This window comes from Crocodylus porosus, unplaced genomic scaffold (genome assembly GCF_001723895.1).
Source record: "Crocodylus porosus isolate Cpor-Errol unplaced genomic scaffold, CroPor_comp1, whole genome shotgun sequence".
NCBI lineage: Eukaryota > Metazoa > Chordata > Crocodylia > Crocodylidae > Crocodylus > Crocodylus porosus.
The window spans coordinates 5,839,439-5,863,803 of NW_017728939.1; the positions used below are offsets into that span (position 1 = coordinate 5,839,439).

The window sequence follows — 24,365 nt, forward strand, 5'->3', positions numbered from 1 at the left end:
CGGGGAAGTGGTGACTTCATTCTTTTCCTGCCTGCTGGTGCATCATGAAGTCACTGGAATAGGGGGAAAGAGCATTTTTAGGGGCAGGGGGTACAATGGCCTTGCTGGGCTCACTTCGCTCTTAAAGGGACTCGCAGACAGAGCCAGGGCCTTGTGGAAATAGGAAATGGAGGAAAACAAGCCAGACGAGACTGAAATAATAATTCTCGGTCCGGGTCAGGAGGCCCTTGGAGCCAAAACCAACATGGGCAGGGCTGTGGGGAGCATCCCACGCCAGGGCAATGCATGGAAACAATGAGGGGCTGAGAAGCTGGCAGCAGTGAGGCTTGTAGGGGGTAGGCTGGTGCCCTGGGGTAGGCTGGTCAGTACTTCTGTCTTCCCCTGAAGCTGGCCACTGTGCTGTCCTGGAAGCTGGCCTGGTTATTTCCTGGGAGTTGCAGAAGTCCAGCAAACTCCCTTGGTAAACCCTGGCTGTGAGCCTCAGGGCAGGTACGTCTCCACTTGCCTGTCTCCTTTTCCTCCTAGCTAAGGCCGAATCCTTCAAAACAGGGGGGTACTCAGTGCTCACTGGAATCAAGCGATGGGAAATCAAACGGGAGGGAGGAGTCTGCAGACTCTGGAGGACCTTTGAGCTCTTCTGGGGCTTGGTGCTGGTGCATGGCTTGGCCTGTGCATCTGAGTTAGCAGGCAGCTCCACGCCTGGGTCTGAGACCCAGCAAGGGTTCAAGCTGCTGCAAGGGGCCTGGCCCAACTCCCACGTGGCATCTGAGTGAGCACAGTGCAGAACCAACCCAATGGGGGAGATGTGGGGTGGTGGGGGCTGTCTCCCAAGGGCGAATAGCTCTGGGGGTGGGAAGCTAGTCTGCCGGCTGAAGTAGAAGGCAGCGGGTTGTTGGCTGTTTAGCAAAGGAGCAGGGAGGAGGTTGCTGGTGGTGGACCAGGCGACGAGAGAGGGCTGAGGGTGGGGTTTCGAGGGGAGCACAGAGCTGGGTTTAAAGGCGCTGAGCCTTGTCCCCACTCGGTGCTTGAATGTTGTCTGCGGGGTTAATTCAACCCTGTTTAAAATGCCCCCAGGTCTATTTCTGGCGCAGGTCGGGCTGTTCTTTGCTGTGCGCAGACTCTCCCTTTGACACGCCCGGGGCTCTGCCCAGCAGCCGATACCCAGCACCGGACGGGGGGAGCTGAGCCCATAGTCCCTCTCTCTCCTGCTGTACAAACCCCTGCACCACAGGGCCGGACCCTGCAGCTCTCCCCCTTCCTGCACGGCCCTGGCAGCTGTTGGAGAGCAATGCCGCCCCTCGGACACGGCAGGAACCGTCTGTCCTGCAGGCCCTGAGGGAAGCTGTGGTTCCCCTGAAGGGGAAGGCAAAGCTCTCCAGCCCGGTGCTGCTTTTCCCCGGCCTGGAGCTGTACTGGGCAGTGTGGCTTCCTCTGTTTTCTGCGCAGCCTGGCAACGAAGGCCGACGTCCACAGACCTTTCTACCGGGCTTTAGCAGATGAAAAGGATTCCCCCACCAACATCCAGCATCCCTTCCCTGCTCTGCCCTCCCTCCAACGGAGGGGATGTACTAGGCCACCGTTCTCCTTCCCCGAGTGCCTGAGTTTAAGCTTCTGACTTCCTATTCAGGCTATTGAGAGTTTGTCTGTGCAGGGAAGTTGTTTGCTAGTGCAGGGAAGTTGTTTGCTAGTGCATGTGAACTCCACGTGTGGCCCCAGTGAGCCCATCACTCTTTGCAAGGGGAGCAGCTGCAGTGTACTCTGTGCGTGCACCAACAGGTCAGTGCAAAGCAGCCAGCGCACATTGCCTCTCACACTGCTTCCCGAGCCATGACTTCCCTGGCCAGCCAAGCCTGCAGAAAAGCAATTCTGTTTTGCTAGGTAGTGGCACTGGCGAGCTCTGGGCCTGGCTGATCTTTGGCCTCCGGGGTGGAAGCAGGCATCCAGGTCCCTGTTTCCCTGCAGCACTTGGGGAATTCCTGCTTGGGCCGATGGGTTGAGTTTAGGGAGGGAAGGCAGTGAATTATTAGCCCTGTCTCCATCTGCTGGACCTGGATAACCTCAGAAGTGGACACAAAGTGGGGGAACCTGTTTTGTTTCATGACATCTATCAAGGTCCCAGTCATTATGGATTGGGACCTTGATAGATCCGCAATTCAAAAAGGATGTGGAGAAGCTTGAGAGAGTTCAGAGAAGAGCCATGCGCATGATCAGAGGTCAGGAAAACAGACCCTACGATGACAAGCTGAGAGCCATGGGGGTCCTTAGCCTGGAAAAGTGCAGGCTCAGGGGTGATCTGATGGCCACCCATAAGTTTATCAGGAGTGACCACCAGGATCTGGGGGGTCGATTGTTCACCAGAGCGCCCCAAGGGATGACTAGGTTGAACGGTCACAAACTCCTGCAAGACCGTTTCAGGCTGGACATAAGGAAGAATTTCTTTACTGTCTGAGCCCCCAAGGTCTGGAACAGTCTGCCAGCGGAGGTGGTTCAAGCACCTACATTGAACACCTTCAAGAGCAAATTGGATGCTTATCTTGCTGGGATCCTATGACCCCAGCTGACTGCCTGCCCTTCGGGCGGGGGGCTAGACTCGATGATCTCCCGAGGTCCCTTCCAGCCCTAATGTCTATGAAATCTATGAAATTATCCTGTGAGCTTGTCTGGGGGGGAGCGCACCAACCAAGTGGCTGGACAGAGCAAGGAAAGGAGCCCATGTCTCCTGGTGTCCAGGCAAGACCCTCAGCCCTGTTTCCTTCCTGAGCTGTCTGTCTGTCTGCTCCCCAGACTCCCTGTTACAACCTGGGGCAAGTCACTTAGGATGCGAGTCTCCCAAGTGCCTCTGTTCCAGGGGCAATTGGGACTCGTAGTAGAGACGATATCTTTTATTAGACCAACAGGATTTTTGCAAAAAAAATTATTTACTTTTTGCAAAAAGCTTGCTGGTCTAATAAAAGATATCATCTCTACTATGAGTCCTGATTGCCTTTTTCCTCTAGACCAATACAGCTACAACCCGGATACTCTGTTCCCGTGGGTCACTCAACAGTTTCCCCCAGTATCACTCAGCCTCAGTTTCCCCATCTGCACCGTGCGGATCCTGGCAGTGTTGGGCCTCCCTGGGGAACAGTGAAGAGGAACTTGCTGGAGATGGAGAGGTGCCCAAGGAAGGGTCCCAGCCTCCCCCTCCATCCTGTCTTGGGAGCTTGGTGGGAGCAGAAAGCTCCCGAATCAAACTGGGGCAGGGATCTGTGGTGTTCCCTGTGGTGACGTTCACCGGCTTGGGCACTGGGTGGCACTACAGGGATGCAGGAGTCTCCGCAAAGCTTCCTCCTCTGAAGACCTGCCTCAGTGAGGAGCTCTTTTAAATATGGAGCAGTTTCTGTCTCTCATAAATAAACCCCTTAGTCAGTTAAAGGGACGCAGTAATCTAATGCAAAGAGATTAATTAAATATACAGGGGCCATAGCACGCCATCACATTTTAAGCAGAACTCCCTCGTTGGAACAGCCATGGAGGCTCTGTGCAGCTGTATGGAAGGGTTATTGTGGATATTGTTAAAGGGACAGCAATCCCTGCCTGTGAGTTAGGCACCCAGAGATTGAAGGGTCAAAAAACGTGACCGGTTCAGGCCGGATTGCATCTCTCTCGCTGTTTATAAATGGTGTCTCCAAAGCCTGCTGCTGGCATGAGATGCAATTGTGCAGGTCACCATGAGCATCAGAACCAGGCTTTCAACCTCCAGGCTCTGATTCAGCAAAGTAATGAAGCAAGTGCTTCATTTTATGAATGTGTTGAAAGTCCAGTGGCTTTACTGGAAGTCGTGCCAAGCCAGGGCTGAGAGTGTCAGAAAGATCCCCTGGATGTTATCTGGGTGATGTGCAGGTTTCTAGCTGAGCGGCGGATAGCTGTACATCCAGTCACTGGTAGTCAAGTTGCACGAGGCTGGCTAGGCTATGTTATCTCCATCCAGAGCTCTTCCATGTCAGCCAGGAATGTATGGGCCGTAGAGCCTATGTGCATTCACTGAGCTAGCTTGCTGGCCCAGCATGGTGAAGGATTTCAAATCCACCCAAGGTGATGCCAAAGCAGTCCATATCCAGGACAGGGATTGCTCTGAAACGGCCGCTAGTGACATCTGCTCCTAAAAAAAGTGTGTGAATGACAGGGAAGGGTAGAACAAGACACTTCACAGCTATCATTATAGCTGTTGTGGATCAGCTATTATTTAACTAATAAGCTATTATTTAACGCCCAGTAATGACATTCCTGGCAGGGCACAGTGCTGCACAAACAGTAAAGAAGGGCCCAGCTGGAATTGCATCCAGTTTCCTGACTCTGCCTTCATCGTCCTACCTTTTCCCTTGCTCTGATTCATAGCCACTGGCTGGGTCCATTCTCTTCCCCCTTCCTGGTCCAGCAGGCTGGTTTCTCAGCTGTTGCCAATCGGCTGAATGCAAAGCTGTTACCTGTGAAGGAGGCTGGTTGAGGTCTGCTGAGGGTTGGGTCCCCCCTTCAAAGCTGTGACTCCTGATTCGTGCTTGTGTAGGTAATGTGTGGGATCGTGCTCACTGCATCGGTTGCTGCTGGGGAACAAGCCTAGAGTGGCCACTCGTATGCAACCTGGTTCCTGGAGCCTGATTCTCATGTCAGGCCCTTGCTCTGCTATGTTGCCCTGCCTTTTCTTCCTGGGTGTCAGGTGCTTTGGCAGTAGGTATTCTCTTTGCAAAGGCCCTCTGCATTTCTGATCTGCTGCATGCAGTGTGGGAACATGTTACCGTCTGAGAAAACCCCCTCCCTGTCACGGGATCCACTTCAACGGACCCTTCCCCAGGTCCAAACATCACTGTTTCTCAGCATGGCTGTTTGCAGCACAGAGCAAGCCAAGGCAGAGCCGATCCTGATGATCCTTGCTAATGGGGCTGGCCCCTGCTTCCCATGACGCAGGGCTGGGAGTCAGGAACCAGCCTCCTTAGTAGCACGGCTGGGATTGTACTGAGCCCTGGCAAAGCCGGCCTTAAGTTTTCAGGGGTGCTAGATTCTCCCAAAGGTGAGGGAGGACAGATTTGCAGAGGTCAACATGGGGGACTTATATGCAGATGTGAGGGTTCAGATTTCTTTCCCTTGTTGTCTCAGGGCCTGGCCCGAAGCCCTTTGAGGTGAAGGGGGCTTTTTCCATCAGCTTCAAAGCACTTACAGGTGCCTCTGGGTAGGTAGGGGTTTCTGTACTGCAGTGACATCTGGAAGCCACCTACTTCGTGTGCTGCTGACTGTGCTGTGGGCGTCTCATTGAGAGCTATGGGATGCATCAATCTTGGGAGCTGGGGGGGTGGTGCCCCAGAAAGGTTAATGGAGCCTGCTCAGTGAGCTCAGGAGTGGGCATGGCACAACTGGAGCGTGGGCAGGACCTGTGCGAGGAGCCTGGGGTGGTTAAGAACAGATTAAATGGCAATCACTCGTATTTATTGTAATATTTATCAAGGGGCAGTGAATAATTGATGCCAATCCTGCGCTGATTTCCTGGGGGAACATGCAGCTACGCTGAGTGGAAGTTTAATGATGCATGGCAGGTCCGAGGACTGCGAAGGGGACAGCAGATGTGGAACCGAGCACGGCCGAGCCCCCTGCCGAGCGCCACGGCTCAGCCTGGTCCTGCCCGGTACCCCTAGCATTGCTAGGGTCCGGATCTGAGCACGCAGCCAAGCTTGGGGCTGGGGCTCCCTTCTGCTGTAGCTGTGTGTCCAGCTCTTCACCCCATCTAGTCACCCAAGTCACCCTTCCCTCTATGTCCTTCTCCATTTCATCCCCACCAAGGGGCCAAATGGTGCTTTTCCTCCACCACAGCAGCGCCGCCTCCATCCCCTCCGGCTCAACATCTTTCCACCACTGTAACCTTCCTTTCCCCGCATGAGCTCCGCTGAACGGGGACTTCCCCAAGCACGGATGGGACGGCACAGTATTTTCTGGTGGCCGTCTTCATCTCTAATGTTTCATCCCTGAAGTGCTGCGTGTGGCAGAAGCGATATCCAAACCAACGTCCGTGAGCTGTTGGGAGCAGTGGCTGCGTGAGGGGCACTGGACAAGGACTTCCCCCATGACCCGCTGTGTGGAAAGGCATTTAGTCTCTCTAAGCCTCTGTTTCTCTTTCTTCCTCTTGCCCATTTAGACTTGAACGTCTCTGGGGCATGGCCTGTCCCACCCTGAGGTGGGTGTACTGTGCCTAACACAATAAGTCTCTAAATGTAACAGCAGGCCCGTTGTACTCGGGATGGGATACACGGGGTCTGTGACACCAGGCAAGGAGCCCACCCCAACACTGCCATCCTTCCCCCTGGTTACTCACCACCCCACGTACTGCTCAGGAAAGCTGAGACCTGTGCATGTACAAACAATGCAGTGTTTATTTGGCCCTTCATTACACAGTTGAGTACACAAGGGAAATGCCTGGCAGCCAGGCACATATCCCCAGCACAGCAGGGAGCTGGACACGTGGCCATCCTGGGAAATCCACAATGCGGTGGTCAAGGGGCTCGCGGTGAGTCTCATCTCGTCTGGTGGGAGCGAGAAGCGCCGACGTGCAGAACAGCTGGCTTGGGTTTGGTGATCCCGCTGTTCTGGCTTGACGCCTGCTTCTCCCCACCCACCTGTGCCGGGACTGAATCGAGGTGTGGTGAGTCCTCACCCTCTCCCTCCGCTCTTCATTTGTCCACACCGTGGGGTCTCTGGTTCCCCTGGGATGGCTTGTGGGTTGTTTTGCAGGGCTAAGGAGGCAGCTTTGCCCTTTGCATGCATGACCCCAGATCTGCTTGCCTATACAGCAAACACAGGTCTGGGCCACCGATTTTGCAGTGTCTGCGCTGAAGGTTTTTTTTTTATCTTTACTGAAGCGCATCTGCTCAGTACTTTATTTTAGTCAGGAGCAACTCAGAAAAAACACTTAAAAAAACCCTTACTCTTCAGAGCTTGTGGGCTCGTTGCATCCCAGTCTGCTGTAAAACAACCCGAGATGGGGAATGTACTGCCAGCCGTGACCGATTCCTAGCCATCTCCCAGGGGCAGGTCCGCTCGAAGGGTGAGCTGATGGACACCTGTTTCCAGACATGCCTTTGACCCCTTGGAGCTTCTGTTCAGATTCCCCCAGCCGTCAGCAAGGGGAGAACTCATTTCATTTTGTCTCGGATGTGCACGGGGCCAGCGAGAAGCAAGCACAGGCCAAAGCTTGAACTTTAAGAGACAACAGAGCCTTAAAAAGAAAACTGTCAGGCCAGGACCTCAACGGCTGGGGAATGACAGAGCTGGGATTTTGGTTCGTAGTCGTCCAGTGTGACAGGGCTGTATCACTGCTTTTGGGCTTTCTGTTGCTTGGACAATATGCAAAAGTCTTTCCCTTGTGGCACCGCATGTCTCTGACCAGGCAGGCTATGAAGGAGAAGCTGGGCCATGGGGCACTGCTTCTTTCTCCACCAATAAATAGTACATTAAAAGCAAGGTTAGGCTAAGCCCTCATAATGAATACTTTGACTAGGCAGAGCTTATTGCCTTCCCTGCATCTCAGAGGTGGCAGGGGATGGGCCTGGCATCTTTGCTCTCCAGCGTGGGGGCTTTTAGAGGGAGCTGGAAGCTCCTGCAAACCATTCAAAAGAGTAACGGGGCACACTGAGATCACATCCTCCCTGTGGCTTGCTACCTGGGCATCTCTTGGACTCCGTCTATGATAAAATTGTGGTTCAGGGGCAAGGCTTGGATCCTTTTACTTCTTCAGTACCAAAATAAGGCCCCTTCCGTCCACTCCCTACTTCATTAACCATTCATCAAAACTGCTGAGCCTGTGCTTATCTCCCTCTTGTGTGACGCAGCGGGGCTTTGAGGAGTGATGGCTGCAAACCTATCGGCGACTGTGGAGAACATGAGACAGATGTTAACAGCAGCCACTTTACATTGGTGACCTACCCAAGACTGAAAGGCATGTCCTCCCCTCATCTCTGGCATGTGTGAGCATTTTGAAGAGGAGAAGCTTCTACCTGCAGGATAGCTCAGCTGTCCTAATAGCTTGTAAAGAAAGAGAAGCAGAGACCCTTGGATTCACATGGCCCTCACCCAGCTGCCTGGGAACACCTGTGTCACGTATGGAAAGAGGACCCCACACCGCGAGGGCCTTATCTCCACGAAAGGGCAGCAGCATGCCACTTGTGAAACATCTTCATGGAAGAAGCTCAGTCGACAACACGAAACAAAGCGGGTTCCTGCCCCCTGGCCCGAGACTCGCCTCCTCTCCTTTACCTTTCTGTAGCTGTTGAGGTCCCAGTGAAATAGTCTGGTAATTCTGGCAGCTGTCTTGTCTCGGTAATGTCAGGGAAGTTTCCCTCTGTTTCCACCCCGATGCTGTGTCAGATCACGGTCAGGTTGGGAGCAGAGGCCCTGAGGACATCCAAGGGCTTGTTCTTGACTTGGCTGTCCTGCTGCTCCAGCTTGATGTGACACCGGCAGGTGGAAGCTTTACTGTAGGTGACCGAGGGCTTGCTGGAAGTCTTCCCCCACTTGCGCGTGTGGCGGACCACCCTCTTGAAGATGAGGTAGAAGATCTCGCAGACCGTGAGGACGATGCAGATGGAGGAAGCCCCGACCATGAAGTAGGTGAAGACCTTTTTCTCCGTGGGCCGTGCAATGTAGCAGTCCACGATGTTGGGGCAGGGGTCTACGTTGCTGCACTTGACCAGGCGCGGCAGGTCAAAGCTGTCCCACATCCAGTGGAGCAGGTAGAGGAAGGTGATCTCGATGGTCAGCTTGAAGAAGAGGCTCAGTATGTAGGTCCACCACAGCCCGCCATGCTTCTTGCCCGTGTTGCTGTAGAGCTTGGGGCAGCCTTCCCCATTCTTCTCCCGGTTCTTCCTCTCCCGGTCTTCCCGATAGGCCACATGCATGATGACCAGCAAAGAGGGGCAGGTGACAAAGATGAGCTGCAGGGCCCAGAGGCGGATGTGGGAGATGGGGAAGTAGTGGTCGTAGCAGACGTTGGTGCAGCCGGGCTGCTTGGTGTTGCAGTCAAAATCCTTCTGTTCATCCCCCCACACACGCTCTGCAGCCACCACGTAGACCAGCACCCGGAAGACGAAGACTATGGAGAGCCAGATGCGCCCAAAGGCCGTGGAGTACTTGTTCACCCCACTTAGCAGGGCTTGAAGTGTCTTCCAGTCCATGGTGGCGGCTGCTGGGGGAGGCCAGATTCACCTGAGCCAAGGGAAAACAAAGAGAGAAGGTGAAGGGACTGCAAGGGGAAAGATCAGAAGTCACCATCCTCAGATGGGGTAAATCAGTGGAGAACTAGGAGTATCAATGGGCCGGGGGCACCCGCTGGAGGAAACCGGCACCGTTCTGCCGACATCCATGGATTCACTGCAGCCAGGATCTGTCCTAGGGAGTTTTGCTCAGTACCTCTGTTTGGGAACAACTCGCCTTTGGCTGTCTTGAGCCTCACACCAGGCTTCCCCCTTGCACTAGAGTAAGCACTCAGCAGGGCATCCTTTTAAGAAGGGGAGTGCAACTTCAACCCCTTTGGAGCAAGGAGTTTCCAGCAACGGGGAAAAGGCAAAAGCTGTGGAGAGCAGCAACCCACCCCTGTGCAGAAACCCAGCCCCCAACCCTAACCCAGCTCGGGTCCTCCGCAACCCCTCAGGGCAGCATGCTGGCGGAGAGGGATTGTCACGGGGGTGCTGTCTTGCTCTCCGGAGATGGGAGAATTGCTCCACTGGGAACAGGGCTTCTCCCTTTCTCTGGTGTGGCTCACGGGGCTCAGCAAGCTGAGGACTAGTAGCTTAAAATCTCAGGACCTGGGACCTGCCCTGCTCTCTGTAAACCGGCCCATGTGCTCCAGCGGGGGATCTGAGCAGGGATGGGTGGGTCCCTATCGCTGCCTCGGGTACAGAGCAAGTGTCTGGCATGGGGCGGTGTCTGTGCAGCTTATGAGTGTTCCCACCAGGCTTTTGCAGATCCCAGTTCTTGTATTCCCAGGGGACTTTATGGGACTTATGGGATTTAAAGCATCCAGCTCTCGCTTCAGTAGGGCACAGGTACCTCACCCCTTTGGAAATCTCATCTTTCCAAGCCCAGAGCTGGGCTATGACCCAGGGCCTCTGGGAGGGAAAGGTGACCCATCCCATGTGAGCGTTGGCTTAATCTGGGTCAGACGGCGGCACGACATTTGTGCTGTGCTGTTTTCAATTGGCCCTCTGAGTCACGGCCGGTTTGCAGAGTGACTCAGTCTCTTCACTCGTTCCCTGGCTATTGGGCTTATTAGTAAGGCAGGATGAAATGGGCAGACCAAAAGCCTCGGACAACAAGATGCTGACCTTTTACACACTTGGACCAGTCCAAATTGGGAACAACTGCACTGAGATCAGCTGGTCTAAGTCAGACGACTCAGGCTTTTACTCCTAACTATTGTTGGGAGTGGGGTGTGGGAGTAGGGAGGGTTGAGAGCACTCAGCAGAAGGAAGACGCTCTTTGCACAAGCTGGGCGTGCACTAAGGCACGTCCAGTCCCACGCTAGCTATGTCCGTGGGGAGCGATCACTACAGAGTGGGTATGGGGGGGAGGAGAACACCTCTGAGCCCAGAGAGCCAAAGTTAGTGGAAGGTTTTGTTACCCCAAAATGGCCATAGGAAGAATGAAACCTTTGGTGTAAAAGCTCCGTTTCCTTCACCCTTGGATGGTTTTAGACAGTGATCAGAAGGTTTCAATTGGGCCCACAAGGGGACCAGCAGGGTGGATCTGGATGGCATGGGAAAGACATCATGATTTAATCCACAAATTCCAGGAAGCGAGTTGAAAGATGGGTTGGTTTGCCCTGACATTTTTGCACCGGAAATACCATTGTGGCACAGACCGAGACACCAGGGCCTGTGGGAGGTCCCCACCTCCTCCATCTCTTGCCCTAAGATCGTGAACGGATAGGGACCTCTGACCAGATGAAAGAAGCACAGTGCACCCTGTTCAGGGGACAAGCACCAGCGCATGAATGGGCAGCCCCATGCCATCCCTTCCAGAGCATGGACCCAACTCATCATAGCTTTCCTCCCAGCAGTTACCCCCGGGGGCCTTGGCTGAAGGCGATGAGGGGTATCCCTCTGCAAATAGGCTCTTCGTGATCTCGTTGGCCTTGCTTCCAAAATGCAAGAGCCTCATTCACTCCAAGTGCCTGCAAGCCTAAGCAGTTATTTAGGGCACTTCCTTTCATGTTACTAAGAAACCCTGGGCTGCCAGCGTTAGTCTAGGAGGGGAGATGCAACAAATAATTAGCCAATTAACATTTCCAGTTGAATCACTGCTTTAGTCGCTTGCTGCTGGAGTGCTGTAATTAGTTAGGAAACAGCTTCCTTTGCAGGAGGAGAGGCAGGGAGCAAGACTTGGACTCCTGGCCCCTGTCGCTATCTCGGCACCTACTGTGGTTGGCCTGGGGTGCTGCCAGTCTTCAGTGACGCCAGCCCCAATAGCTTTGTCTTCCCGTGGGACAGCACAGGGCCTCATCCAGACGTTGCCCAAGCCATGGCAGCGCCTGGTGGCTGTATGGGGACCGCAGCCGCTCCATAGTGCTAGCTTTCTAGCAGCTGCCTTGAGGCCTTCCCCCTTGAGCTATGTCTGCTGTTCCCTCCTGCCTCCTATGCCCCCCTCTACCTCCTTCTCACACTCTGGGCCTCCTCATCTCAGGCAGCTCCTTGCGCTGGGAACAAGCGCCTCCCATTTGTACCATTTAACTTGCTTCTAATTCAAGGCTTTCCTGCCCTGAGTTCTTGGCCAGCTCCATCTCTGCACTGCCCCGGTCCTGAAGGATTGCCCTGAAACATCAGACTAAGTCCATCTGCCTTCACCTCTCCGTACAGAGCCACCAAAGGGCTCAACACCAAGGTTCGCTCTACTCTGCATGGACTTTAACGACCCCATGGCCCTGTTCCTAAGAGCAGGGAAGGGGCTGGGGTTTGCATCAGGCCCTTGGCCAAAATAACTCTTCTTCTGCTGCTGTGCACCATGTCGCCTGCTGCCCTCTCCCAGACTGGCTGTGTGCAATGCTGTGTGGATCAAGTTTGTGAACCGGTGAGAGGAGAATATAAAGGTTATCCTTCCTCTCAGGATCCTTGGCAGATAATGCACCGGCATGGCAAAAGGACCCTGGTCTAGTATGTTTTAGTATGGTCCTACTAGGTTTCTTTCCTTGCACCCAAAGATCTCCTGGGAACAGCCAGGCTTGTGGTGAAGCTCAAGCACCCTGTGGCATGAGCTCCCGAAGGAGATTTTGGCACCTGCTTGGTTGCAGCAGTGGAACAAGCCAAGCAGCACTCAGCCCCGGAGAATCCAGCTCAGGTTTTACCCGTGTGCCAGGAGCGGACGCATTCTTAACCAGCCTCCTTAGTTTCAGATGGCTGATCACTGTGTAGCTAACAAGCTTGTTCATTACTTCAATAATGAGTCTCCGTATATTAAATTAAGCCTCTCTGTTGCCTGGGATGCACAAAACAGGAAGGGTTGGTCCCGTCTTTGCCCTGACCTTACACTTTTGGCCTTTTGTGGGCTTGGATGAAATGAACTGGAAAAAGCATCGGGTGGGTGGCTTAATTTCCTTGGAGGTTTAATGCTCTTTCTTGCTTCACAGCTTGCCTTTACGCAGCACGGTTTAGTGGACCAAGCCCAAGCCTGGATTCTGCTCTCTCTTCTGCTGCTGGGTGACTTTGTGTAACTCCCTTCATGGCCCCATGCCTCAGTTGACCCATCTGCAAAATGGGGCTAATGACACTGTCCCCCTTTGCAACAAGCTTTATCATCTCCTGAGGCAAAGGAGAAGGCCTCGAAGCTGGGGATTATCAGCTGTGGAACAGACCTAGAGCAGCATTTAAAGACTTCATTCTCTTTGTGTTTATAGCTTCATAGTTGTTAGGGTTGGGAGGGACCTCAACAGATCATCGAGTCCAACCCCCTGGCTGGGCAGGAGAGAGTGCTGGGGCCAGAGGACCCCAGCCAGATGCCTATCCAGCCTTATCTTAAAGACCCCCAAGGTAGGGGAGAGCACCACCTCCCTTGGAAGCCCGGTCCAAGTTTTGGGCGCTTTTACCGTGAAGTTTTTCCTGATATCTAGCCTAAATCTGTTCTCTGTCAGTTTGTGACTATTTAGACCAGTTGCAGGTCTATACAGGCCAGCCTACTGCAACAGTATTCCTTGCTCACAGCAGCTGAAGCCAGAGCAGAATTTGAACCTTCTCCAAATTGTAAAATAAAAGCAATGATATTAAAACAGGCCCTTATTCCTCACTGGTTCATACTTGCTGTCTATGCCTTTCGAACAGATGCTCCCAGGGGCCTGTTTTTTCAGCAGCAGGTGCTTGGCAGGACCTTTAACCATCTCTCCAAATCAGTAGCCCCTTTGGAAAATGTCGTCTTGCACCATTAAGCCAGAGCCATTTGCTTCCCTGAAAAAAGCAAACAGCAGCTCCTATGACCACCTCCCAGCAGGAGTCCACATAGCTCCAGGAATTTGCCTCATCAAGGCAATTATCAGTTCAGTCTCGACTGCAGAATTTTTATGGCGGATGGTGATGTGAGAGACAGCAAGAAGATGGCTGGCTTTCTAAATCCCAAGTTGATTTCATGTGATGGTAAGTTAACAAAATCATCTCTGCAGTTGTAAATGTGTCTCTTTTGATATAGGAGTCTGCAAGAAAGACTAAGCGGGAATACCCATGTTGTTAACTTTTATGGAGTCACTCGTGTTGAATAAAATTTGCTCCTGTGTGTATGGCAAGCAAAAAGCCAACAGGATACTTCTTTGTGCTTAAAAAGGGTCACAGAACAGTAGAAACATAGGGCTGGAAGGGACTGCAAGAGGTTACATCTCCAAGGCCAATCATTCCTATCTGAACCATCCCATAAAGGTGCAGTATTGCCAACTCTCATGATTTTTAATGTAGTTCTTAAAGTCTACACTTTGGGAATGTGAAAAATCTATCTATCTATCAGAAAGAGCTACATTTTTCACATTCCCGAAGTGTAGACTTTAAGAATAACACCAAAAAATCATGAGAGTCGGCAATACTGCAAGTGCTAACATATTCCTAAAACTACACCAACCGCCCTGTCACTTAACTACAAGGACTGTAGCCCAAAGACACCAAGAACACCCTACCCTGTCACAGGACAAGCAGGGAGATGAGGGCATTGCCAATGTCCTGCCGCTGCCAGGATTATTGAATACACTTGAGAGATCCAAGGAAGAGGGCAATGTCCCATGCCGCTATGGAGGAAGGCAACCCCTGCCTCCCCAAGTCTGTACCAATGTGACCATGAGTAGTGGGGCAAGATCCTCTAACCAGTTACCTCTGGGATGAGTCCCAGCAGGAGTATTCACACATCCCAGCCAAAATCTCCAGCCTTGGCTACCAACACACAATGTTTTTGAGGAAGCTGAAAAAACTGAAAAACAGGGGGGGAGGGGGGAATTCCTTCCTGGGCCCAGGTGGCAACCAGTAAAGCCCAGAAGTGTGGGATGTAAGTGGCCTTTCCCTGGCTCTCTGGACAGAGGCAAATTTCAATTGTTGAAAATAACTGGACAAATGACACCAGTGAGGACCTTGCCAAGGGTATGGGATGACACTTGAAGTTCTCTGAAGAGCTCTTTGGAATTAGTAAGGGGGAGGAAGCAGTACTGTGGTGGAAAGGCCAAATTTTGCCTTTCTTTGCTCAAAACATGCGATGATTTATGGGCTGAAATAGCTCACATGTGTTAACACCAGGGCTGTACTTTCTGAGCAAATGCCACAACATCTGAACATTTCATTTGAACACAGAACTTTTTGAAGTCTGCACAACTTGCAAATGTTCAGAACATTTCTGGGTAAGACTGGCCCTTTTACAAATTCACATGCTAGCATGAAACTGCTGCTCTCTCATTGCCAAAACTATCGGAGAAAAAGTGATAATTGCCACCTTTTGCAGACAGCGTTCATCAGGCCCACAATGGCCGACCACCCTGGTTCCAAGTGGTGTCCGGAGATTGCGGCCAGTTCAGCTCTGTTGACTCCCGCTCAGTGGGTGTTTGCACTAGTCATGCAGAAAGAATGTACCCATGGCAATGAAACACACTGTGAGATGGTATAAGGCTTTCCTGGACTGGACAAGCAGGTTATGGAAGTTTCCAGGTGCACTTTACAGAGGATACAAACACCCTGATGAAAGGCCTGTTTGAAGGACTCCCATTGGCTTCAGACCAGACCCAAGAAGAAGTTGAAGCTGGTGCAAAGGAAGCTGCAGTGAATGCAGGAGCTGCTGGAAAAGCATAAAGGTTGACTCCCAGATCCTTTGGAAATACACAGCCTCCACCTTTGGTTCAGTGGGTAAAGTACTCCAGGTGTTTGCAAGTGTGGCCCATGGACTGAACATCATGAATCAGTGCAATGAGATACCTTGGGATGCCTGCAGGCCCAGGAAGGCCCCAAACTGTAACTACTGTTATCTTGCCAAGGGAATGCCACGTGTGCCAGCGGCTTGGCTACAGCCCGGTTTCACCAGGCTGGGGTGTGTCTGCTCTGTACACAGCAATGAGTGTAAAGAAACTGCACAGAGAAGGTTAGATTCCCAACACCCCTAGTTATGAATTTTGGACACACACACAGGAGTGATTGCATATATGCACTGTTCTTCTATTAGGTTGGGGTGACTTCTGCAAAGGAAGGCAGGGAGGGCCAGCAGTGGGGCCCCAAACTATTTAAAGGGATGCCACCCAGTTTCTATATCTTGCATGTGGGGATGGGACTTTACTCAGGTTGTCTTGGGTTTAGCCTGTTTCAGGGACATGGCCATGGCCAGTGCACAGTGGCCCCTTGCCATAAGCATGTAACTTGAGTCACAAGCCCTGTGTTCACAGGGTGGGAAGTCCAGCCCTGTTGGGGCTGCTGGGGCATTATATGGAATTAAATGGTGTTCAGAGCAAGCGAGGGCCTTCCAAAGGCAAAGCTGGGCCAGTTTGGGGAGCATCTGTATGTGCCTGGGGCAGAAATCATGGGTCTCTGGGCTGCAATGGAGCCAACCAGAAGTGGAACAGACCTCCTAGCTCCCCAGGCTACTTCTCCTTCCCGCACAGAGATGCACAAAACCCCCACTCCCCGATCCAATGCCTACAGGAGCCAGTGGAAAGATCCTAGTGGACTTTTGTCCTGGATCCTCACCACTTTTCATCATTCTGTCTCCTAAAAACATTTCCACAAGACTTGCTCATGCTCCTGTCTCCTCTGATCCCCGATTGCAGTGACCAGCAGCTGGGAGAGGGAAAGTCAAATGCAGCGCACATGTATGAGTCTGGCATGGAATAGTGCAGGGACAAAGAAACAGCCTAATTTGCCCTTTTACTTTCCCCCAAGCCCTGCATTCTCTTCTGTCCTCAAATCCAGCTGCCTGCTTGATCAAAGGGTCTTGAAGCAAAAAACCAAAAAAACAAAACAGGAAATAAATGTGGAGCCACTTCTCAAACGTGTCTAAGTATTGCTTCAAAAAAGAAGGGGAAATAGCCTCCTTCTCCTTTATTGTTTGAACGCAGCTTGAAAAATATTACAGAGTTGGAAACCAGAACATAACGACACTAAGCACCAGAAAGTGCTCATCTTGCCCAGCGAAAGCTTTTCATCAAGGGCTATATCATACCTTTACTGCAGGGACAAGCATATCAGCCTATCTCTGTCTAACTCTGGTGTTAACCCTAACTGTTTCCTCTTGCCATTCTTCAGTACAATGTTTCTAGCAATACACCCAGCCTCAAGACTGCATCCCCTCCTCAAGACTGTAGTGAAGCCAAAGGTACATGGCACTTACCTGCACAGGCTTTTGTTCCTCCTGCTAGTCCCAGCTTCAGCAAAACTAAGCAAATCCCCAGGTCAGCCCTGCTGAAAGATTATGCCATTAAAATGCCTCCTGTCTGCGAGAAAAGAGAGAGCGAGAAAAGGAGCATGAGGTTTTCAGTTCATCTCTATGCAACAAACTCCTTTATTTTCTGGGCAGTGCTGAGGGTGGGGCCCAGGAGGAGTTGAGCAAGGGGAAGATTAGCCCTCTGGGGATGGCGAGTCTGTGTGCGAAGCTAGAGGGAGCCGAACTTTTACCGGGCTGTATCTGTGGCTGGGACAGATGCAGAGAGGCTGTTTGCACCTAGCAAAACCCGGCCGATGCTGCAACCTCCAGACCAGGGCAGGGACCCCAGGATGCTGCTGTGTGCCAGACAAGCTACTGTATAAGTCACAGGCCCAATCCTGCCCATTGCAGGGTGCAGGGTGCAGGGCAGTGAATAGCATGGAGATCTTGACCTGGCAGGAAGAGATGCCAATGCACGGAGGGGAGCGCACAGCTCAGCCCCTCAAGGGCAAGAGTTTTGCACTCTTAATTAGATTTTCCCCCCACCTACTGCTGGGTCTGGGCTCCCTCCACCTGGGTTAGGGCACAACTGTCCCAAACCAGACATGGGCCCTTTGGGCTGTGCCTGCACGTCTACCAGTGAGGCTCCAGACGAGCCTGGTCTGCTAGCCATCTTCCTTGGAGAATATCATATTGTGTGCAGCTCCACTGCCACTACACAGCATTGCCTCCTGTGCCCTCCTCTGGATTGATTTCCACAGCCCTTTGTGCTTCAGGCCCTAAGGACCCAGCACTTACTTCTCTCCCTGCCAGCCAAGGGGCTAGACTAACTGCCCCTGGTATTAAATATCTAGAGGGCAGCTGCAGAGCAGTTTTCCAAGAGCAGCGCTTGAGATGAGTAACCTCTTTTTCCACGGGTGTGATGAAACTTTGTGCCCGCTCTTTTGCTCAGGAGGTTGGGGTGTGGTTTAATTAGCTCTTATTTCCTGGGTGGGTCTACCAATCAAATAGTTTTCATACCGGGAATGGACTGTTTTTATATATGTACACACATGCACATACACACATGTGTTCCCTAAGCCTCGTTACCGGTGTATTATAAAATGCTGAAAAAGGAAGGCAAGGATAAATCCGGTAGCTGGACTGGCTGGGGCAGGGCCTGATTCTAGCATTGCTAAAGTCTCCCTGTTGGGGTGGTGGGTCATGAGACATTATATTATTATAATTTAGCTGTGTATCCCACTCTATTGAGAAAGGCTCAGAGCAGCTTACAATCAATGACAAATAGCAATAGCAAACTCCGCAAATGACACCCCGAAACCAGAAGGCTCCAGGCCACCAAATGATTCTGGAAAACCATAAAGAAGAGACATGAAACTATCTGAACAACCTCAGCCAGAGTCCCTCCACTTTCATGTATTAGCTGACAAATACACACAGGACAGAAAACCGTTCTGGACCTAGACACCCCTGGACATTGCCCAAACACCCCTGGACATTGGCACCTGTCCAGGACCACCCAACGCCAAAGCTGCCTGGTCACTGGCCAGGTTGAAATCAGGGTCCAGGTCTGCATTTTGCAGACTGATCCCAACTCTAACGACCCTGGTTCGTTTGTATGTAGGATTCCTGCTGAACAGAATTTTGTTACAAGTGTAACAAGGGCCACCGAGCACTTCTGCAGCACTGTCAGAAAGGGCCGGCCCCTTTTGCCAGCGGTAGCCAATCAGCTCCTCTCTCCACACCATCCAGTTGGGAGAGCATTCTGGGAAAATGTGGTTGCTCAAACACGAGGAGGGTTCAAGGCCACTCATGCAGGATCAGGCCTCTTGTCACTGGTTGCCAATGGGGCAGGCAAGATCTCAGGCACAATAATGCACAGGAAAGTCTTTTTTCTTGCCTTTTATGCAGTCTAGAGCCATACCGTTCTCCAATGACATGGGCATTTACGGTGTCAACTGGGAATGCCATGTCCCCAAAGCAACGCAGGCTCCCCGCAGTTGTATCACCGTACCCTACGATCTTATCAGCTCTGACACGAGAGGCAAGGTCATGCTGGGTCAGGACTGGGGTGGGACGCCAAGATAAATATATCTGAACCTGTTGCAAATGAAGTTGGTGAGTCAGCGCAAAGCCGTGCAGAGCCCAGTCGTCTCCGTGTCCGTTCCTGAGCACTTAAATCAATGACGTCCATCCCCGAGAATTTAAAGCACAGGCATTCACTCAGGAATGCCCATTTCTTCATCCTTAGATAAAGTTTCCCCCTTGTCCCATGCAGCTCAACTGCTCAGCTTCAAAGGAATGTGAATAACTGTGCATGCCACTGGGGAGCATGCACCAAATGTCCCCCAATACACACCAAATTTCCCTTTCAGTGACCTTTTTTTTTAACTCCAGGCAACTTTATGCACCAAAAACCCCATCTTTTCATGAATGTGGAGAGCATGGGTTTTTTTTTTTGGTAGGTGGTATAGAAAAACATTGCAACATTCAGCTGCTTGCTCAAAAAAAGGAACCCCTTTTGGTTGGAAATGGACCTTTATTATTTCTAAAGGGTCCATTTCCAAGCCAAAGACACTCTTCCCTCCTCCGGGCGCTCAGTTGCAATGAGAGGGACAGCATTTGCCCAGCTTACCCTGTGTCTATATGGCTCCACCCTATTGTCTCAAGGTAGGACACAGGTCTCTCTTTTACATTTTCCACTTGAAGAAGGTTCTTACTAGTTGAAGGACATATATTATTTTCACCTCATTCCTTTAATCCTCACGCTTGCTCTCAAGGCTCATGGTGGGCTTTAAATGTTAGGCGCAGGGGAAATTGGACTTCTGAACAACCCATTATGTTACAGATGGGTGAGAGCCTGTTGTTGCTACCAAAGGAACCTATTTTAATAGAAATAATGAGCACATTCACAAAGACCCTCCCGTGGTGTGCCTTGATATGCCTCCATTGACCTCACTAGAACTGGGTAAATTTACATCGAGTAGGGGATGGGCTACTGAATTTGCAGATGACAAAGTATTTCTGGAGCCGCCTCACTTTCAAGATCTAACCTCCAAAGGACCGTGAAGTGACCTTGCCTGGGAGTTTGGGATGAGGAAGGAGCTTCTGGGAGTCACCGAGGAGAGAAACAATCAGTGCTTTGCTCAGCTGAGAAGGGAGAGTTGATTTAGGTTCAGCTTCGTGCCTAACAGTAATTGCAGCCTGAAGGCAAAAAAGGTGATGAACAATGGTGTCCTGTTTGTAGTTTCAGAGCCTGTTGCCTCAGCCTCAGAGCATCCTTCAGGCTACTTAAATTGCTTTTGCTTTAGATGCTTCATTCCATCAAGGACCTGAGGGCCCCTTGGACTGCTGCTTTCTAGGAAAGTGAATCACAAACAAAATGAGCCAGGACAGACAGATGGTCTCTAATACTGAGATCACCTCCTGTTGAGAGAAGAGCAGCAGGAGGCTCTGTAGGTTGGGGTGGATGGAGCTCAGCTAGCAGCTAGGCTGGGGAAGCTTGCCTGAGGGCAAGGATCAGTGTATAGGGCCAGGGATGGCTGCACCATAAGTCCCTGCAAATGTGCTAGGAATCCAAACTTGTGACAGAGGTAATATCTTTTATTAGACCAACTAGATAGTTGCAAAAAAAGAAAAAAAATATTTGCAAGCTTTTCGGCACAGGCACCCTTCTTCAGGCATAGGGGAATGAGTGCTAGGAAATGAGTGCTAGGCAAATGTGCTAGGAATCAAAACTTGTGGCAGAGGTGATATCTTTTATTAGACCAACTAGATATTTGCAGTCTATCTATCTATCTATCTATCTATCTATCTATCTATCTATCTATCTATCCATCTATCTGTCTGAGGGTGCCTGTGCCCAGAAGCTTGCAAATCTATATCTATAGATAGATAGATAGATATAGATTTACAAGCTTCTGGGCACAGGCACCCTTCGTCTAGATAGACAGACTGCAACTATCTGGTTGGTCTAATAAAAGATACCACCTCTGCCACAAGTTTTGATTCCTAGCGCATTTGCTGGCACTCATGGTGCAGACATCCCTGTCCCCATACACCGATCCTTGCTCTCAGGCAAGCTTCCCCAGCCTACTTGCTAGATAGATAGATAGATACAGATTTGCAAGCTTCTGGGCACAGGCACCCTTCATCAGGCATAGGAGACTGGAAAGACCGTAAAAGCTCTCCTGGGTAGAAATGAAAATTCGTATGAGTTTTATACCTGGCCCCTAATTTATTTGCAGAAAGAGTCGTAGGCTTCTTTCCTGCCTCACCTTTAAAGACATGAGCTCTCATGAATCATCTGGGGTTCTCTTCAAAGGAGGAACAGGGCTCAATTCATTGCTGGCCGGGGCACATCTGAGCTGGGAGTTCCTCCTTGTGTAAACCCAGGTGGGGAACACTGATTCATCTCTGTGCTGCCGTGTCTGAACGGGCACGGCTGGAGGGCGGAGGAAGGAGGGAATTCCTCACAGCATCTGAGTGTTTTTCATGCTCCACAGACGCCCTCCAAAAGGCAGGAGCCAAGCGTGGCATTCCTTGTTCTAACAAGCCCCCGGACCAGGCCCAGCCTTAAAAAGCCTGGTGTGTTTTTTCTGGCACTTCCTCAGAGCAGGCTGCCGCTCTGGAGTGCTTTGTGGATGAGAGCCCTCTCTCAAACTTGGGCGAAAGAAGTGTGCACGTGTGCGTCTGCGTGCATGCGTGTGCAGTCCCCAGGTTCTTTGGAGCGTTTTTGTGTTGTTTTGGGGGTGGCGGGAACGGGCTGTGGTCAGAATGGAGGAAAGAGCCCCCTCGAACGGGTCTCTGCTGGAAACGTCCTGGAGAAGAACAAGGCAAGGAGACAAGAAAAATCCCCTGGTTTCTTTTATCAAGGCCGGGGTGGTAATGCCCTTGTCCTGGCCAAGATGTCCCCGAGCTGCCAGGATTTCCCCATCCCCACCCTGTGTTTTAACATGGAGATTTCTTTCTCTGTCCCTTATCTACCCAGTGCTCCAAATGCCGGCCATGCTGCACCCTCGGGGACTCTGGTGGAAAAGCCCAGATCTCTATCCAGGGTGTGTGGAGGGTATAGTTGCCCATGCAGTGCAGGCACACTGGCTTTGACATGGGTGTGTGTGTGTGTGTGGCGGGGGGTAACGCTTGTGTCTGAGCTTAGCTAGGTTCAGGATTGTCTTGCTTTGCCTGGCCCTCCTCAGTGATGCCACTTCTCTGCTCTAATTTCACTCTCTCTGCTCCATGTAATAGCTCTAATAAGTGAGGTCTAGTAGCAGGAACCCAGGTTTCCTTCCAGATAGAGAAGCAGCTTCATGATCCACTGAGCATGGCATCGGTGGTACTGAAACAGCGATCTCCCAGACCACAACAATCTCAGGACCTGCCTCTCTCCTAAGTGACACGGCGTGTGCTGTTCCCCCGACACACGTACCCAGCATAACTCGACTCCACCCTTTTCAACAGGTCACTATGCTTGGATCTCACAGCTGCTCACGGAGATGCTTGGGACCACGACCGAAGCTCTCTGAGCAAACAACCCTGCACGGCAGGTGATGATGCCCTGGGAAGCACATCGCCATTGCAGGTGCAAGGCAGGGTGCACTGGCTGGAGGCATGCTGGATGGCACTTGACTTTGGAGCAGAGCTGGCAGCAGGGGGGAACGACAGCCCCATGCAACTGAGAAGTGGGTTTACAGGGGGGAGCACTGTAAAGGGCATCAACAATTAAGGTTTGAGGCTTGGTTCCTTGGGTCAGTCACATCATCCCTCTGTGCCTCAGTTGCCCCCTATATGTAATGGGCACAATGGAACTGACCTCCTGGGTCAAGTGTTGTGAGCTGTGCTGGTGACAAACTCTCTCTATATGCCCTTACATTGATTTACACTCAGCTCGGAGCATTCGCTCAGCATTAACTCAGCAAGCAAACCCGACCAGCCACGGTGTGGGTGGCAGGGCACTGTCCCTCAGTGTGTACGATCCTAATTTTGCCCTCCACACAACAACAAATGGCCTGGCCAGGGGGCTGATAAAGGTGGCTGGATGTCTGGAGTGAAAGTTGAGGCCAGCCAGGTGAGTCACCGAGTGATCTCATGAAAGGGGCTAGGGAAAGGGACTGCTGGAAGGAAAGTGGATTTCCGCACCTGTTGTTTAACACAGAAGGGGGACCCACTCCGAATCTGGCATCAGAAGCCTCTCGTGGACTTTGCATCCAGGCTTTGGAAGTACAAAAGCCAGTGGTCCCCTCTGGGCTGGAGGGCTGCCGTTGTGAGAAATGGTCCGGCCCTCTCGGCCAGCTGGAGCGAGGAGGGCTCTCTGTCTGACGGGCTGACTGATGGGTCGGGGCTTGTAAGCAGCTCGCTGTTGGGCAAAAGGGAGTGAGGCCGTGAGCACACAGCAGTGGCTCCGCACTGCAGTGCTTTCCTGTGTATACGCTCTTACTCCATAGTAAGTGGCGGCTGCCCGGAGCAACTTACCCTCCGTCCCTAAACCATTGTGCTTCCATGGCTTAGCATCCACTTCTCCCAGAGCCAGGTGGGCACTTGGGCAGCTGTCACAGAGCTGCTGACATCTAGTAAAGCCCTGCTCCCATGTCCATGCTAAATCATTCATATGCCCATCCCCTGAGTGAGACCCCACAGTCCACAGTGGCTAGTACTGGACTGAGATGCAGCAGGTCGAGGTGCTGTTTCTGGACCTGCTATCTGAGCTTAGGCAAGTCATGTCCTCACCTGCCCTTCACCTGTTTCGACTGGGAGCCCTGAAGCAGGGGCTATCTCATCCTGTGTGCATTGCTGGAAGTCAGTAGCGAGGCCTGCAGGACTGCAGCACTGTTCTTCCTGCAGCACAGTTTGTTCCAAGCCTTGTTTATTCCCCTAATTTCGGGTTTCATTGGGATCTGCAGGGAAAGATCTGTGATGTGGTGCAACTCTGGCTTCGACACCCCTACTCACTCTATTGAGACTCTTCTAAGAAGAAGAGTAAGTTGTGCATTGGATACATGAGTCCTTGGTGAATCACATTCAGTTCAGACCTGTTCCTGAAAGGTCAGGGGTCCATTTCTCAGCCCAGGTAAGCTGAAGGCAGTGGAATGGCAAAGATTTCTAGAAAGAACAGGGTGACTGGTAGAAATGGTAAGTGCTCTGTTCACTGTTATGGCAGGATCCCATCAGAAACCCCAGAGAGCCATAGTCAGCTCATTATCCGGAGTCCACGGTGGGAGAGCTGGACCTCACTGCACAGAGGAGTGGTGTTCACACGTTCCTTTCCTTCATCTCAGAAATCTCAGGAGTACCTGCTGCTCTCTTGTGTTTGCTGGAGTATAAAGAAGGAAACAACTTTCTACACCTCTGCTACTGAGCTTCCCTCTCATCTTCGTCTAAGGAAAAGCAGGTACAGCCAGAGGCAGAGCCCTGGAGTCCCGAGTCCTGCTCCTCTGCTGTAATCATGCTGATCCTCAACCACTGCTTTGCAAGAAGCACCCAGGTGCTGCTAG

General features: G+C 51.8%; 2 protein-coding genes across 2 annotated transcripts in view; both read right to left on the reverse strand.

Moving 5' to 3' along the window:
- Positions 1-9,842, reverse strand: part of GJA4 (gap junction protein alpha 4) — a 14,794-nt gene extending 4,952 nt beyond the window's left edge. Inside the window, exon 1 of the mRNA XM_019547765.1 lies at positions 9,832-9,842. The gene's annotated coding sequence lies outside the window, so the exon portion shown is untranslated. The remainder of the gene's footprint in view (positions 1-9,831) is intronic.
- On the reverse strand, positions 6,379-17,049 carry GJB3 (gap junction protein beta 3). The gene is made up of 2 exons (XM_019547768.1): positions 16,843-17,049; positions 6,379-9,225 (listed from the first exon to the last, which is right to left on the reverse strand). Exon 2 carries the CDS (start codon positions 9,192-9,194, stop codon positions 8,385-8,387), a length of 810 nt encoding a protein of 269 aa, XP_019403313.1. The 5' UTR covers positions 9,195-9,225; positions 16,843-17,049; the 3' UTR covers positions 6,379-8,384.
- Positions 17,050-24,365: the final 7,316 nt, after the last annotated feature.